The sequence below is a fragment of the Symsagittifera roscoffensis genome, chromosome 2, assembly GCF_963678635.1.
Source record: "Symsagittifera roscoffensis chromosome 2, txSymRosc1.1, whole genome shotgun sequence".
Lineage (NCBI taxonomy): Eukaryota > Metazoa > Xenacoelomorpha > Acoela > Convolutidae > Symsagittifera > Symsagittifera roscoffensis.
The window spans coordinates 39,326,631-39,343,764 of record NC_087063.1 but is presented as its reverse complement, the minus strand read 5'-3'; the positions used below and the strand labels follow the sequence as shown (position 1 = coordinate 39,343,764).

The 17,134-nt window shown below is 37.3% G+C and overlaps 2 protein-coding genes across 5 annotated transcripts in view; one reads left to right on the top strand and one right to left on the bottom strand.

Annotated features, from left to right (window-relative positions):
* LOC134838917 (importin-5-like) overlaps positions 1-17,134 on the bottom strand; it is a 510,521-nt gene that overhangs the window by 170,250 nt on the left and 323,137 nt on the right. The gene's annotated exons all lie outside the window — the stretch shown is intronic.
* On the top strand, positions 12,751-16,375 carry LOC134839925 (archaemetzincin-1-like). Its single transcript, XM_063855553.1, has 4 exons — positions 12,751-13,192; positions 13,400-13,574; positions 14,137-14,416; positions 15,857-16,375. Exons 1-4 carry the CDS (start codon positions 12,925-12,927, stop codon positions 16,178-16,180), a joined length of 1,047 nt encoding a protein of 348 aa, XP_063711623.1. The 5' UTR covers positions 12,751-12,924; the 3' UTR covers positions 16,181-16,375.

The window sequence follows — 17,134 nt, the reverse complement described above, 5'->3', positions numbered from 1 at the left end:
CCTGATAGAATTGAATGGTTTTGTCAGCCTAATTGTTGTGACAAACTCATTAAATAGGATGTTTAAATTTACCTACGTTGTATTTTCAAAATGAATGCGCGCTGGGCCGTCATACTTAGGTTTAAAAAATTATAAATCTCATCGTCCCAGCCGTACGCGAGTGGGGAGTCCTGGAGAGCACTGGTTGGCGAGGAGAGTGGATATCTCGAATTTCAAGCAGATGCTGGCAAGATGCAAAGCAAATTTTTTTCCTGGTTTGCAAATAATTTATTATTAGGCGCATCCCGGACTAAATACATTAAGAAAAAAGACATTGACGCAATTGTTCATTCTAATCGTGGAGTTACTCTTCGTGACCTCATAGATGTTGTGCAATAATATCCTCCTCCACTATATAATAATACTGTCCTATAATTGCTGGATTTAGTGACCACTCGGCAGATGTATCTCTTTTGTTAGAAATTATCAATGTTTCATTGATCTCAGCATTAAATCTCAACCCACATCCATAGTTGTCCCTAGAGTAATTGTTAACTCAAATAATCAGATTATGATTAAAAAGCTGCTCTGTTTGAAGTCGAACTTTCAAAGTTTTCTTCAACTCGCCCTTCAATTTTTTTCATAGTAAAAGTACAATTTCTCCATTTTTTAGTTTTGGAAGTTCTTTGTTTTTGTAAAGATGGTTTTCGTTTCTCATATTACGCCAAATTAATTTTCTCTGAGGTTCAAATGTAAATATGTCACAAGCCTCCCTCACTTCCTCATTGGGATCAACCCAAACCCATTTTTCCTTTTGTACTAATCATCTAAAAGGTTTTGGTGTATATTGCTACGCTTGTGCTTCCCACATGCAAGTGAAGTGTAGCTCATTGACAACCGACTAAGAAAGAACACACGAAAAATTTTGCCTGCCATAAATGCTCAGCAGAAGCGCTGCTTACACAAACAGTGTCTAAACACCAATTGCGCTAATCCGTAGTAGAATTTGAAAGCCCATACCCCTCAGCCAGATCCACCGAACTTATGGAAAAACATAAGCGACTCTAAAGCAACCTCTTTGACTAAAATTTACAACATAATTGGTCATTGTATCACGGTTTTCTTCATTATCAGCATAAACATGGCAGGATTCAAATTTATCGAAACTGTGATCACAGTCCTCTCAGCAACACTCTTCGACAAAGATTACTCGACCGCAATGAAAGCTGTCATGGTGTTGCCACATCTCATCTTAGTTAGGAGGCTTGATCAATAGATCAAATGCGACTTAGGTTCACTCGCTGAAGATGAGGGGTCCTTCAGGAAAGGTTACCGAAAACCAAACAGGCCATGAAACCGGATGAGCTCAAATAGTTAATAATTCCTGGTCATGTACCGTATAGCGAATAGTGACCTTAGGAAAAATTTCAATGCCCTTTAGAGTCAAAGTGATGTTTCAAAAGGGAATTTTAACCACTGACCAGGAATTAGATGGTAAATCTGTTCTCCAAATACTCGAGAAACATCCAGCCCCATGACCCGTCAACCCCGCCTATATTTGCGCTGATGATGAAAATACTCTTTCGTATCACCCAACAATTTTTGAAAAATTAAATGCCCGAGAAATTACACGTTCCGCCACCAAGACTCCTGGAAGTCATGGCCATTCCGGTCTCAACGCAATTGATTGGCGGCGTTTTTTAACATCTTTTTGAACATCGTCAGATAGTTTTTGTAAGTTATTGAGCAAACTCTCAATCAGGATTGCTACAGAACGACTTTTGGAGCCCTATAAATCCTTTTGACTTATCGCTCTCGATAAAAACCCTGGCGTGCGGCCAATTGGCATTGTAGAAAAAATTAGATAAATCATAGGAAGGTTCATTGTAAAGGTGATCAATGGGATTTGAAACTCATAGGAGGCAATACACATGTCTCGGACCGAAATGCGGAATTGAGTGTGCTATTCACTCACTAAGAGATAATTACTTGAGGATTGAAACTCGAGGTATGTTGCTAATTAAAGTGAAAAATGCGTTCAACAGTCTCATTTAAAAATTAGCTCTTAGAAACCTTGACAACCTGTGTCCTTGGAAACCTTGAAAACTGCCCTGGGAAATTTTAATACAGTTCAATCGAAGTTGTACATTTACAATTGAAACAATTTTGTCAAAAGAATTTACAACCCAAGGTGACCCATTAATTTGGTCATGTACGATATCGCTATAACCCCACTAGAGAAAATCACCTCGCGCGAAAAACTTAGTCGAAGATGGTACGACGATGATGGCAATGCTACAGGTAGTATAGAGGAATTGATAAAATATATTGCTCCCTTAAAAGAACTTGGACCAGCCTTGGGCTACCATGTAACGAAGTGCCTTTTGATAGTAAAATCTGATTTCCTAATCAAAGCAAAAGACGTATTCAAAAATGAAACAGTAGATATTGTCGATGGGCATTAGAGTCTTCGGTTCTGATTTAGGCAATGCATATTCTTGTCAGCAATTCGTGCTGGTTAAAAGATTCTCAAAACGTTTACAAATACAGTACAACAGAAATCAAATTTCTTTGCTCGGGCAACATCTAACCCTTCTCTCTTTGAGGACACTATGAATATTTTAGCGAATGAACTCATAACAGCTCTCATTATAAAAAATCATATAATGAAAACTGAGGCAGAATGTTCTCTCTCCCTGTGAGAGATGAAGGTTTGAACCTGACTTTACCAGAAATTCAAATAAACAAATGTTCCAGTTTCATAAAAAGTTCCACTCCTTTATGTGAAATTGAAGATGTCACAGACAGCGACCAGCAACAGTAACATTTTGCAACGTATTTTACACAAGAACACATTAAAATGAATCGAAGTGAGGATTAGTTTGTCAGAAAGCGAAAATTACTGGTTGAGTTTGGCATCGGAAACAAGTTTATCCAGCTGGCTCAACGCATTGCCGCAACGATGTAATTTCAATTTAACAAAGGCAGAATTCAGAGACAGAATTACACTAAGGTATGGATTGGAACCACTTAACCTCCCTCGGAAAAGCACATGCGGCTAGCGTTTTACTGTCAGTCATGCTCTATATTGCCCCGTAGCTGGATGTTGTCAAAGTCAATGAGATGAAGGATGTTCTTGCTAATTTGAACGAATTGTGCTAAGATGTCGAAATTGAGCCGCATCTTCAACCGCTTGAACGCGAAGCCTTTACTTACATATCTACTAGCACTAATGATGAAGCAAGATTAGAAATCAAATAGGATTATGGGAGTCTCGGCTCAGTGAAACCTACATCATGTGAAAGTTGTCAATCCACATGCGAATACCTGCTCACGACATCGAGGAAGCTTACAAACAGCATTAAACTTCAAAGAAGCTGAAATACGAACAACGATTTGTTGATGTCGAACATGCTACTTTTAACCCCTATTTTTGCCTGTACAGAAGGTGCGGGAACATCGTCCTCGCGTGTAACTAAAAGACTAGCTGACAAAATTAGCCAAAAAAGGATGACAGCTACGCAGACGTCAAGACTAACATCCGCACGAAATTATGCTTTGCACTATTACATAGCTCGTGCTCTGCATAGCGCTCCGCCTGTTGATTCATCGCCAGGTACCATTGTCGAGCAACGGAGGCCTAATTGCTAAATGAACTTTGATAAATTAACTTGCTTTGAAATCAAACTTTTTGTTCCTTATTTGATGCATTTATATACAGCTTGGATTTAAAATTGTAATAAATTTTTTTACACTTGCAATAAACAACTCTTCCCTTGCAATAAACACTCTTTCTTGTAAATAACTTTGTTTACAGTGTGGTTATATAGAAATCAGTTTATTTTATACCCGCTACGACGTACTTGAATAGTGTTGAATTAATAGTTAAATTAATTTTTCGGATTCGAGTTTTTGGTAGATTTTCGGCACTGCGGTCGGACGGCATTAATTATGTCGGCTGATTTTTCCGAATTTTTTTATTCTACTTTTTTTTGTTGTTTATTGCAGCGATTGAAGTCGAACGAGAACCGTTTGAAAATTCTGTATTTTTTCTTAAGCCCTCCGTAATAAGATTCGAAAATTAAAAATGAAAAATTGTGAAAATTCTTTTGAAGTTTTTATTAATATTAATTTTTGGTGTTGTCTACTTTTTTTTGGTCCAGAGCTATTTGAGTGATTCTGTGTGAACAGTTGAAAAAATTTGTCACTTAAAATTATTATTTTTTACTTTTTCTTTGATTCCGTACCAATTTTTGTGTGCTGTGTTCACGGGTGTTTTATTTCGGTATTTTTTGTAGTTTTTTTTTCAGTACATTTCTTCTTCATAGTCCAGAGGGTAAATTTATTGCGTGTTTTCATAGTTTTTGTATACCCTAAGTTTTCTGTTAGAAAAAAAACTGAAATCAAAAATTGCATAATTTTTTTTTCGGATGCATGGTTTCTGAATTTTTTAAGTCTGAAAGTGCGTGGAGTTAGTTTTAATTTTTTATCTGTTTAGTGTATTTTATGATAAACCATTTTTTTCTAAATTAATTCAAATTGATGGCTTAGCGTATTGTTAATAATGTCAAAAATTTTTGAATAAGATTTATAAGTTTCCGGAATGTTTTTTTTTGCAGTTTTGACTTTGTCTGTTTTGTCTACGAAGATTTTCTTAAATTTCTGTCGCAGTAGAATTAAATTGATGAGGTCAGCCTTAGCACATTTTGTCTAATATGTATCTTGGTAATATGTATCTAGCACACAAAAATAATCGATTATAATCCATTACGGATGTAAAATTCAGACCACGAAACTGATTATATAGCCATTATAATTGATTATTTTTGAACAAATATAATCCATTATAATCCATTATAATCGATTATAATCCATTATTTTTGTCACTGAAATCGATTTTTTTTGGCCAAGATAATCCATTATAATCGATTATTTTGAAATGAAAATCCATTATAATCCATTATAATTGATTATAATCCATTTCATTTTTAGAACTAAATTCGATTATTTTGCAAAACTTTGCAAATTTTGCGACAAGTTTGCAGAATTTATGCCCTGTCTTTTACTAAATGCCATGTCTCACCCTCGCCCCCTCAATCTTTCTTACCTAGTGGTGCAAAACTCCGCTTCACCTCTGTGTCTAAAGATCGAAAATCCTAAATTTTCTCGACATTGCAGCAACGTTTTTTTTAGTTTTCTTTTTCGAACCAGAGTTTCAACCAATAGGTCTTTAATTTGATAATACACATGACCCCCGTACGAGTTTTCCTTGATGTAGTCAAAATTGTCTTGATAATATAATTGATCTTGCTATGAAATTAGACCTCAAGCTGTTATTTATTGCACTTGCGAGAGCAAGTGTCGTATAATTGGGAACAAGACTTTTTTTACGTGAACAACATTTCTTACAAATCTCATCATTTCATTAAGGAACGTTAGCAACTTCGAGACTCCTCCTACCACTTGGCCTGTAGGTAACGCTGTTGCTTTTGCACCCTAAGGTTTGGGTTTTGGAGTCCCGTCGGACCTTGTTTTTTTTTTCAGTATGTATGAATTGAGTTTTTCCGGTAAAAATTGAATTGTCGGACTTTTGTTTGACTGCTCTTGTGTTATCGGCTATATTGCCACATTTTCTTGTGCTGTAAACAAGCTTCATTGTAGTTGTAAGTGTTATTTCGCGTGGTTTCAGGAGGGTTTTGAAACTTTTTATTATTTTTAACGGTGCAACTGGTGTCTGCTCAAAGGTTGTTGGCAATGTTTCCGCTTGATAAGTTTGCTCCGTTGCCAATTTAATTTTAAAGTGTCTTGCTAGGCACAATAGCCTAGCAGGAAGTTTTACCGAAACACACGAAAATTGCTCTGCTTCGCTTCTGTGTTAACTATGTAATACTATGTACAATGATGCTAGAAGAATCAATATCAACAGATCTGTGAAGCAATTGAATTGACTATCAACCAGATTTTGTGGAATTGTTTTTGTCCTGTCCTTTGTTAGTTGCCCGAAGGTTGTTAGTTGTTATTGTCCGGTCCTTTTGTTGCTACGGCGGTCTCTGCTTCGAACCTCTGATTAAATTTGAGAGATCGATTATGTTTGATAGAGAGAGCGGGAGAGAGAGAGAGAGAGAGAGAGAAAGAGTGTGTGTTTGTGTGTTTTTTGTGTGTGTTTATAATCGGTTATAATTGGTTTTTGTCTTGTCAATCGATCACTGCAGTTCCGCCAATGTCTCCAGCGGCAAAACGACGTAGAAGGGGAACCACCTCTTCTAGCGATGGCTTCTTCGCTTCTTTGGTCGTCCACAGGTCTATTGATGTGAGTTCAGGAACTTCGCTTCTTCGACCGACCGAAGCCACAGGTCTTATATTGTGAGTTCAGTCCGGGTAGTGTGGGGTAACAAGACAATGCGGACAGTTCGGGAAACGTTGGGGTGAATTCTAGTGCGGTAAGTATTTCAAAACGGGCTGTAGCCAGATCTTAGCGGCGCTATGAAGCTCCGCGTTGATTGAGCGCAGGTACTGGAAAGCTTTATCAGTCCTTGCTGTTTGAGTGATTCAAAATACTATCTAAAACTACTCCTATCTATCTACTATCTAAAACTGACACTATAAAAACGTCAAGGACTAAAATTTCCGCCGAGGTGTCTTAACTGCGATATTAAACGAGAGTACTCAAATTGGTTCAAAATTCCAAAGAAATTACCGAAGCGTTTTTGAGCTCCTATTTTTCATAATGCCCCATTAAGCACCAGTTATTGTCTGGTCGGCACTTTTAAGAGAAAAAAAGAGCAATAAAACTTGGTTTCAGTAGTCAATTGAAAAATTTTAAGACTGTAACTAATTCAAATAGCTCTTAATCAGACCCAAAATATGTCACGCGTCAGCAAACATTGCAATTGACTTAACTAAAGCGAAATCCAACTTATCTTTCAAGGAGCCGACTAGAAAAGACAGAAAACACCCATAAAAAAGAAAGACAACACGTTAGAAATTTCAAAAACCAAAAACACTAATCATGGCTGATAACGTTCAAATTACTACCGCTAGCTTAAAAGCAGGAATTATATTGCAAAAAAGGGGAAAAAATCAAATAATTTAATCTGTAAGTGGCAATTTTCGCGGCAATTTTTCAACAATATAGTCAATAACTACGGTCAGCATCAATTGAGTGGAACGAATGTCATGCGAAAACCAACGTGCGGAGATCAACAGCGATACGGAAAACACGAATATAGACGATCAGCAATTAGAACCAGTGATTGGACAGCAGTGTTGCCGTGCACGTTATAGTTAGTTGATAACTGAACCTATTTTGAAAGCATGAGATCATTAAAACCTGGTTTTATCATATCGTTTCTAATCCCTACATGACTCAAGTGACACGGTTACTTCTATAAATTCCTGAAATACGTTCTTGCTTGTTATGGAATATGTTTTTTTAGTATCGCTTTAAAGTTCCGTTTTTTCAACATAGTAATTTTTCTTAAAAACTGCTTTACCGATTTCCAAAAAAGTGGTATCAATGAAAAAACCGCTCACTACCATGTGTTATTACATTTTCTAGTCTCTTTTTACCTTACTCCACTGTCTACAGCCTTCGAAAAATTCCATGGGGAAATAATTGACTCATGTTTTTGATTTTTTCTTTTTTCTCGAAAACAACTTCTCTCAAATATGAGTTTTTGGTTTTAATGAGTAGAACTGTTTTGAAAATCTCCCCTGCATAAGTGGCTAGGCCCAGTTTTTTTCTACACATAAAATTATGGACCTCGAAATAGTCAAATTTTTTATTTGTGACCAGCTTGAGCGGCCACAGCTTTCTCTTTGCAAGAAAAAGTTACGCATTTTAGAAATCCTCTGACCTTTTTTTTATTTTCCGTTTTTTAGAAACTTTTTGATTTTTCTTAAAGTTTACAATCAAATCCTTAGAGTAATTGATTATCTCAAAAGTTTTTACTCTTCTCACTTTTTTTAGTAGAGAAACAGCTAAGGTTTTGGGAAGATGCAATTTTCGAAATCCCATTTTTCATGCCGCATCAGTATAGCAAATTCATTCAAATCAAACACATACCTCCAGCTTCAGCTAGGCCTTCAGTTGTTTAATCTAGACATACGAAAATTTCGGTTCACCTAGTTTTTTTGCAACATTTAATTTTTCTTACTTGTTGTTATTGTTGTTGTATCGCTAGTGGTGCAAAACTCCGCTTCACCTCTGTGTCTAAAGATCGAAAATACTAAATTTTCTCGACATTGCAGCAACGTTTTTTTAGTTTTCTTTTTCGAACCAGAGTTTCAACCAATAGGTCTTTAATTTGATAATACACATGACCCCCGTACGAGTTTTCCTTGATGTAGTCAAAATTGTCTTGATAATATAATTGATCTTGCTATGAAATTAGACCTCAAGCTGTTATTTATTGCACTTGCGAGAGCAAGTGTCGTATAATTGGGAACAAGACTTTTTTTACGTGAACAACATTTCTTACAAATCTCATCATTTCATTAAGGAACGTTAGCAACTTCGAGACTCCTCCCACCACTTGGCCTGTAGGTAACGCTGTTGCTTTTGCACCCTAAGGTTTGGGTTTTGGAGTCCCGTCGGACCTTGTTTTTTTTTCAGTATGTATGAATTGAGTTTTTCCGGTAAAAATTGAATTGTCGGACTTTTGTTTGACTGCTCTTGTGTTATCGGCTATATTGCCACATTTTCTTGTGCTGTAAACAAGCTTCATTGTAGTTGTAAGTGTTATTTCGCGTGGTTTCAGGAGGGTTTTGAAACTTTTTATTATTATTAACGGTGCAACTGGTGTCTGCTCAAAGGTTGTTGGCAGTGTTTCCGCTTGATAAATTTGCTCCGTTGCCAATTTAATTTTAAAGTGTCTTGCTAGGCACAATAGCCTAGCAGGAAGTTTTACCGAAACACACGAAAATTACTCTGCTTCGCTTCTGTGTTAACTATGTAATACTATGTACAATGATGCTAGAAGAATCAATATCAACAGATCTGTGAAGCAATTGAATTGACTATCAACCAGATTTTGTGGAATTGTTTTTGTCCTGTCCTTTGTTAGTTTCCCGAAGGTTGTTAGTTGTTATTGTCCGGTCCTTTTGTTGCTACGGCGGTCTCTGCTTCGAACCTCTGATTAAATTTGAGAGATCGATTATGTTTGATAGAGAGAGCGGGAGAGAGAGAGAGAGAGAGAGAGAAAGAGTGTGTGTTTGTGTGTTTTTTTGTGTGTTTATAATCGGTTATAATTGGTTTTTGCCTTGTCAATCGATCACTGCAGTTCCGCCAAGGTCTCCAGCGGCAAAACGACGTAGAAGGGGAACCACCTCTTCTAGCGATGGATTCTTCGCTTCTTTGGTCGTCCACAGGTCTATTGATGTGAGTTCAGGAACTTCGCTTCTTCGACCGACCGAAGCCACAGGTCTTATATTGTGAGTTCAGTCCTGGTAGCGTGGGGTAACAAGACAATGCGGACAGTTCGGGAAACATTGGGGTGAATTCTAGTGCGGTAAGTATTTCAAAACGGGCTGTAGCCAGATCTTAGCGGCGCTATGAAGCTCCGCGTTGATTGAGCGCAGGTACTGGAAGAGAAAAAAAGAGCAATAAAACTTGGTTTCAGTAGTCAATTGAAAAATTTTAAGACTGTAACTAATTCAAATAGCTCTTAATCAGACCCAAAATATGTCACGCGTCAGCAAACATTGCAATTGACTTAACTAAAGCGAAATCCAACTTATCTTTCAAGGAGCCGACTAGAAAAGACAGAAAACACCCATAAAAAAGAAAGACAACACGTTAGAAATTTCAAAAACCAAAAACACTAATCATGGCTGATAACGTTCAAATTACTACCGCTAGCTTAAAAGCAGGAATTATATCGCAAAAAAGGGGAAAAATCAAATAATTTAATCTGTAAGTGGCAATTTTCGCGGCAATTTTTCAACAAAATAGTCAATAACTACGGTCAGCATCAATTGAGTGGAACGAATGTCATGCGAAAACCAACGTGCGGAGATCAACAGCGATACGGAAAACACGAATATAGACGATCAGCAATTAGAACCAGTGATTGGAAACAGCAGTGTTGCCGTGCACGTTATAGTTAGTTGATAACTGAACCTATTTTGAAAGCATGAGATCATTAAAACCTGGTTTTATCATATCGTTTCTAATCCCTACATGAGTCAAGTGACACGGTTTTTTCTATAAATTCCTGAAATACGTTCTTGCTTGTTATGGAATATATTTTTTTTTAGTATGGCTTTAAAGTTCCGTTTTTTCAACAGTAATTTTTCTCAAAAACTGCTTTACCGATTTCCAAAAAAGTGGTATCAATGAAAAAACCGCTCTTTACCATGTGTTATTACATTTTCTAGTCTCTTTTTGCCTTACTCCACTGTCTACAGTCTTCGAAAAAGTATGTGGGTGGAATGTATGACCGATATTTTTCGTTTTCGCTTATCTTCTATGTTAGCAGAGGAACAACTAAGGTTTTGAGTGAAGTCCAGTTTTTGAAAATTACGCATTTCTTGCTGCATCAGTACAACCTCAAATTTCATCGCGCATCTCATTCTGCAGAAACAAAAATTATTACGCTTGCGATCAGCAAGCGTAATCAAATCGGAAATAGACTTTTTCGGGTTAATACCTTGTTACACGGAATCACTTGATATTTTGGTTCACAATGAATTCAAATTTCCAAGGCACACTTAGTCTGGAGGTAACGAATACGCCTGGGACAGCAAAGGTCCTGGATTAGAATCTGACCAGAACACGTTTTTTTTTTTCAAACGGGAAATATTCCGTTTCAAATAAATTGTCGGCTTATTATTTGTCTGCTTATGTTTTGTCGTCTTAATTGCCACATTTTAGAAAATCTGCTGTATGCTGTTTTCATTGTAGTTGCTTTTTATGTTTTCGTTTACTCCTGCAAGTTGTTGTTCTACTATCCTTGACTCGTATGTTTTTCTTTTTATTCTTTTTACTTGAAAATTTTTTCGGCCTAAATGATTTTGGCTTTATTTCATGGCTTACTTACATAATTTTAGATCGTCTGAAGAAACTATAATTTATATGCTTTCCTCCAGGATCGCTCAAAACGTCAAAAACCTCAAAGCCTTAAAAATATTTGCGAATTTTCATTAAACGCCATCGAATGTGTTTCTGGACATGTTTTTTTTTGCAAATAGAACAGCATCCCAGACAAATTGTGAAGTCTGTAAGCTGTGGTTTCTTCGTAAATTTTTCCGTTTTCTTTGGACTTAGTTGCTTCCTTTCCTGTCTGATAGCTTGCAATGCTATTTTTGTGGTATCGCAAGTGAGGTGAAGCTCCGCTTCGCCCTTGTGTCAAACAAATACCTCCAGCTTTAGCTGGGCCCCTAGTTAATTAGTCTGAAAGCCTTATGAGCGATGTTCAATATGACAAAAAGCATTATTCACTGTCAGTTTTATTGAATTTTTTCACTTGAATTATTGTAATGTATTCAGTTAAAAAGTCAACCCCCGGGTGGTAGAATTCTCCTTGAGAGGTTTCGTGGCTCCCCAGTGACATATACAGAGAGAATAAATTGAGCAATCAATCTCCACCTCATTCGGATGGTCGATGTAGATTCCAGATTGAAATGTCGAACCAAGTATCCCTCCGTGCAAGAGACGCCACACCACTCGAAATATATTAAACTGTTAATAAATCCTGATAGCCCAGCAGCCCTAAGTATAAGTTATGTCAAAACATCTCGTAAACAATTTTGGAACTTTGAAAATGGTGGGATTGTTTCATCTTTTTTTTCAAGCAGTATCAATTACCACTAACAATCGTCAGATGGGGTCAATGTTCCTAGAAAAAAAACTGAAGATCCACCTGTTTCGACAATTTTTCTAATGAGAACAGAATCCCTTTGAGGAAGAAAAGATGTCAAAAGAAACCCATGAATGAATGAATTCTTTCCCCATTTCAACCAGAAACACTTATTTTTCTTGGCTGTTTTGCTCCTTAATTAAAATGTTTTTGGCTTGTTCTGAAAACTTCTGAAAGGGCTTAACGGATCTTTCCTGTGTACAAAAAAACAGGCCTTTCTATTTTGTTCTGTTCATCTTCAGGTGATAAATGTTTATTTTTTTGGAAAGTCTAGTAGGCCCCTTTTGATGCAATTTAACAGAAAAATGACTGATTTTGTGTCAGTTTCGATTAAACAATACGCTAAATTGAATTCAATAAAGCCATTTTTCAATTTTGATTTTCAGTCCGAATTTGGCCATAATATATTTAATGGCTCTTTTCCGCTCCCCCTTCATTGGAATTTTAGTTTTAAAAAACTTTAACATTGCCGTAATGCAATGAAATTTGGTATAATGAACAAGCAACAATTGTGAACAATTTAATCTTCAAACCTTACATAGAAAATTTACGCGTTTAGCCATAATTACACGTAAAACAACAGTAAGAACAGAAAATTTGAAAGGGAGATGGAAAAGGGGTTGGGGCCGTTTTTATATATAGGCTGATATTTTCGACGTTCAGATAGTTTTTAGTAATTTAAATTCGAAGGATGGGGACGCTAAGACAGGTATTAGAAATTGAAATTCGAAGGATGGGGATCGAAAAAGCCAAAGTTGAAAATGATTTGTCATAGCAGTTTTAATTTTAGAGCCACCAATTTTCACTAAACGCAATTTTCACTAAACGCAACTAAAGCTCCAATTGATATTTAATTTTTGAGGCCTTATAATGCATTTTGATTTTGTTCTGAGTAATTTGCTTGTCACAGTAGCTTCTGACAAACTTATTGATAACTCCGTTTTCTGTGAAGTGGGTCTGCTAAAAGCTGAAGTTTCAATCTGCTGATTCTTTTCATAAGGAGATCTCTCTAGTGAATTCGTATTTGGTGAGTTATGCACGTGTTCCTTTTTATGTCCCAATCGGAGTGTGTTCATTGTCTTCAGAGATGTATGACTATTTCCACACTGGAAATGAGTCTTCCTTCTCGCACTTCGAGTCAGTTATATTCAGTCTGCTCAAGAGACAACAGCCTCCTCCCCCAGACAGAGTGCCGTGTGGGGAGGATGGGGTTAAACATGTGGAGGCCATGGCTAAGCTGTTTGATCGAGTGGCGAACCCGAGGGAACTGCCACTGACCATTACTGAGAACTTCTTCGAGTGGAGGGGATCTGTGCAGCTGGACGCATTAGCGCAGAGTTTAATGAACAAAAAAGGTAATGATTCATTGATAATTTGCGCAACCTATTTGAAAACAACTCATTTTTCATTGGAAAGGCTGAAAAAGAAAAGAGTTTACTTTTCGCTTTGGTTTTCTACTTTAACTGATTCGTTGTGAATTCAATCGGAATAGATTTCACTCAATTAGTAAATGCTTTTCCAGCGTTAAACGAGACTGACTTCAACAGACTGATGTGTTTTAGTGTCTAATCGTAACAGACTGATCGGCTTGTTGCCCCTGGGTCCCTTTCCCGCCTCCATAGACACGAACTACCTGACCAGTCTGATATCCAACTGGATGTCCTGCTTTTTCATGGGCTTCCGAGTACACTGTCTGCCTCAAATCTCAGTCAAGCAGTTTCCTCAGATGATCACCAGGTCAGAAAACGGTTGATTTTTGGTTTCGATGTAAGGAAGGGCAGGATAGCCACGGTATCAGTGCGGTCAGTGCCATCATTGTGAAACGTTATTTATGGGTCTGATTTTTTCCACCACTAGCAGACCAATGTTTGACTCTTTCTTTTCCCCCATCAACTAATTTGTTGGAATGGAGGATAAAAAACGCCACTGGAGGAAAGATGGAAAAAGTCGCTGAAACGTTTCCCGTTTCCGCCTCTTTTCCAATTTAGCTCTCCTTCGTGAAATCAAGGATAACACCGTAAGGTTGATGTTGCTATCTGGCTCTTTTCCAGTTTCCCACCCGCTCGTAAAATTACAAAATGAAGCATTTTGCATGTAAGAATTTGTTCACCTGCTCACGCTGACACGTTGTAATGCAGTTTATAACAAATTAAGTCATTTTATCTAGACTGTCATATACGAATTTTAAAGAAAATCAAATGGGGGGAACTGGAAAAGAGTCTGATATCTAAGTAAGGGGTGGTTAGGGGAGGGGAGTAGGTTGAGCCAATATTTGAAATAAAAGTATGGTTAAATTTAGGTACCACTTCAAAACGAAGAAGTTCCAGATCCTCTCCACCAGCCTCATCAGACTGGCAGAACAATACGTGAGCCAACGGGAACCCAAATACCAGTGCCTTATAGTGGTCTCTTGGCATGACCTCTACCCCGAGGAGAAGATGAACTTCGAGCTGGGTCAGGGCAGCTCACTCTACAGGTGTGCAGTCATGAGCTTCGGCAGATTCGAACCATCCAGCTTTAAGACTAATCAACCGGATGTAAAACAACTCACGCCCAAGATCATTTGGCAGTTTTTGAAGGTAACAGCTTGAGACATTTCAGAGTAAAAAAAGAAAAGCTAATGTGCAATAAAATTGTTGACTTATTTATACAAGGCAATGTAGCCGGGCTAACTGTAACCGTGCGGGCAGCTGTAACCGTGCAACTATTGATTTTAATTAGGCTTGTGAAACTAAACTAGAAAATCATCCAACTTAATTTTGAACAGTTTGACTTTCTGACGTTTACATGTTGACAAACTAGGAATGAATCTTAATTTGGTTAAGGAACTAAGAGTTAGGATTAGAACTGGAGGATCATCCGCACAGCTCCCCCTAATCGATTTTTTGTAAGCTAACTTTGAGTATAGCTTAGATTTGTTCAAAATTAATCGTTTTGCTGAAGAAAATTGAATTAAAACATTAGTTTGTGTAATTAACAGCATACGAATAACGAATGCAATCCCGCGTAAAAAAACCAATTTTATTTGCGCATTTGTGTGAAATGTATATTTTATGCAGAGTTTTATGTCAGGTTTAATACGTGCTTGGGGAAGGCATTCTATGGTAGGCCACTTGTACCGCTGATCCGAACAGGAATATGCCAACAAAAATGTTAACACCTGTGAGAGCAAAAGTATTGGTACCGGTTAGTCTCGCAGCTGAACCCATCAGGTCATTCCCTGCTGAAAAGATCAGCAGCTATAATTTGAACATGTCTGATTTCAAATATCCCCTCTATTTACAAAAGCAAAGCTTGTGTGATAGTATGATGTCTCTTTTTTTCAACCTAAGTCGCAAATATTAGAGTTCATTTTGTTGCAGTATGTGCATAAGCCAATGCTAAGGATGTTAACACAGACTTTTATATTACAAATAGCACTTTAGCTTCGAGGTATCATGGATCTGTAGCGTAGAGGTAGGGATGGAGACCCGCAACAGAATAAGAGGGATCGAACCTGGCCAGGGTCGGATATTTTTAATGAACTTTTTCTTATACTAATTACAATGCGTCCGCTCTATCAATTGAGGCATGTTAGTTGGTAAATTTCTTTTTTCAAATTGACTGGTACTGTTAATTGGTTTGCGTCACTAAGCAATTATGTCGACTCATAATTGGCGTGCGTCACTTAAGAAATTACGTAGACTCAAAGTTTTAATCATTCAGTTTTTCTCAGTAGAATTATCGGTCATATTTTTGCTTGTGTAAGCATAGTGCAACTTCACCTCTGCGTCAAAATTTAATTTTATCTTGGTTCTAGATTTACTAACTTTTTTGCTATTTTTAAAAATGTTTTCACTTAAGTTAAATATCTTCGGCGAAAAAAGATTTGGCTTATGTTATATTGACTTAGTTTTTGCATCGCTGCATGAGATGATAAATTTAAAGCTCCATATTAATATTGAACCAAAAATCACTTGATGCAAAACTGGTTGTAATGCTGTGATGTGCTCAATTCAGTTTTTTAGCTGCTGTTTCAGGTGTCGGCCCATGAAGTGTGTCACGTGTTCGGAATGAAACACTGTAACACATTCCACTGTCTTATGAATGGCAGTGTCTCCATACAACAGGCGATGAAACAGCCACTGCTGCTATGCCCAATCTGCTTACGCAAACTCAAACACTTCACCAAAGCTAACTTAGAACACTGGCTGGTCGGCATCCGAATATTTCTGCTGGAAATTTTGAAAACATACCCGGAGTTTGATCGGGTGGCAGACTGTATTGTTTGGATTAACCAAATGTTAGAATTGTGTGATGAAATTGAGAAAAGCGCAGCCACAAAAACTACACAGCATAGCTAAACTTGAACAGATCCTTTTGTAGAATTTAGAATTTCAAATTTTTATAGTTTTATATATTGCTTAAATGTACTTTAACTAGTGGTGCTAATTATTTTTCTTCTTTGATATTATTTACTGATTATTCTAATCAAAAGAATATTCGACTTGGCTCAAGATTTACCTTAGTAAAAGCTTAATGGTTCCGAGCACTGAAAATGGGAAAGAACTTAATCTTTGAGTGTTTTAGTTTTTTTTAAATTTTTTCACAAAAAATCAGGTTTCAAAAGCAATTATTAGAATATGTCTGGTGATATTTTCATTTATGAGTGCAATTGACGTGTAATCGAGTACTAGACTTTTTTCCAGTAAAGAATTTTTACAATTTCTGCTGATAAATTTCTTCGGCTACTAAGACATGCTCAATTTGGTACTAATGGAAACACAGCCCAAACACAGACTGCTAACAAAAATCACCGAGAAGGCAGCACTCATTGGGCTCCAGATTAACGTCAGCAAGACAAAGTTTTGTTCACAAGACCCATCCCAGACGTTTCAAATCGACGGCGAGGACATCGAATTAGTGCAGAACTTCGAGTATCTTGGCAGCAAAATCCAACTTGATGGAAACATCTCCCCGGAGATAAATCAAGGATTGGGGAAACTCTGTAAATGAAACGCTGAAAAATGAAAGACTAGGAATAGCGCTAGGCTAGAGGTCACGTCAGTCGCAGATCTCGATTTTGCAGACGATATGTGCCTCCTTGAGGATAACGGCCCAGACGCGCAAAGTTTGCGTGGAATTTTTTTTGACCCATATTTTGGGAAGTTTTTTCCTTTTCTCGAAAACTACCCTCCCAAAGCTGAGATTTTGGGTTCAATGGAGGGAACAGATTGCGGATAAGATCGTGGAACAGGATAAGCTCTCCTGCATAAGCAGTTAATATAAGTGAATACTTTGATTTTGACCGTTTTCTT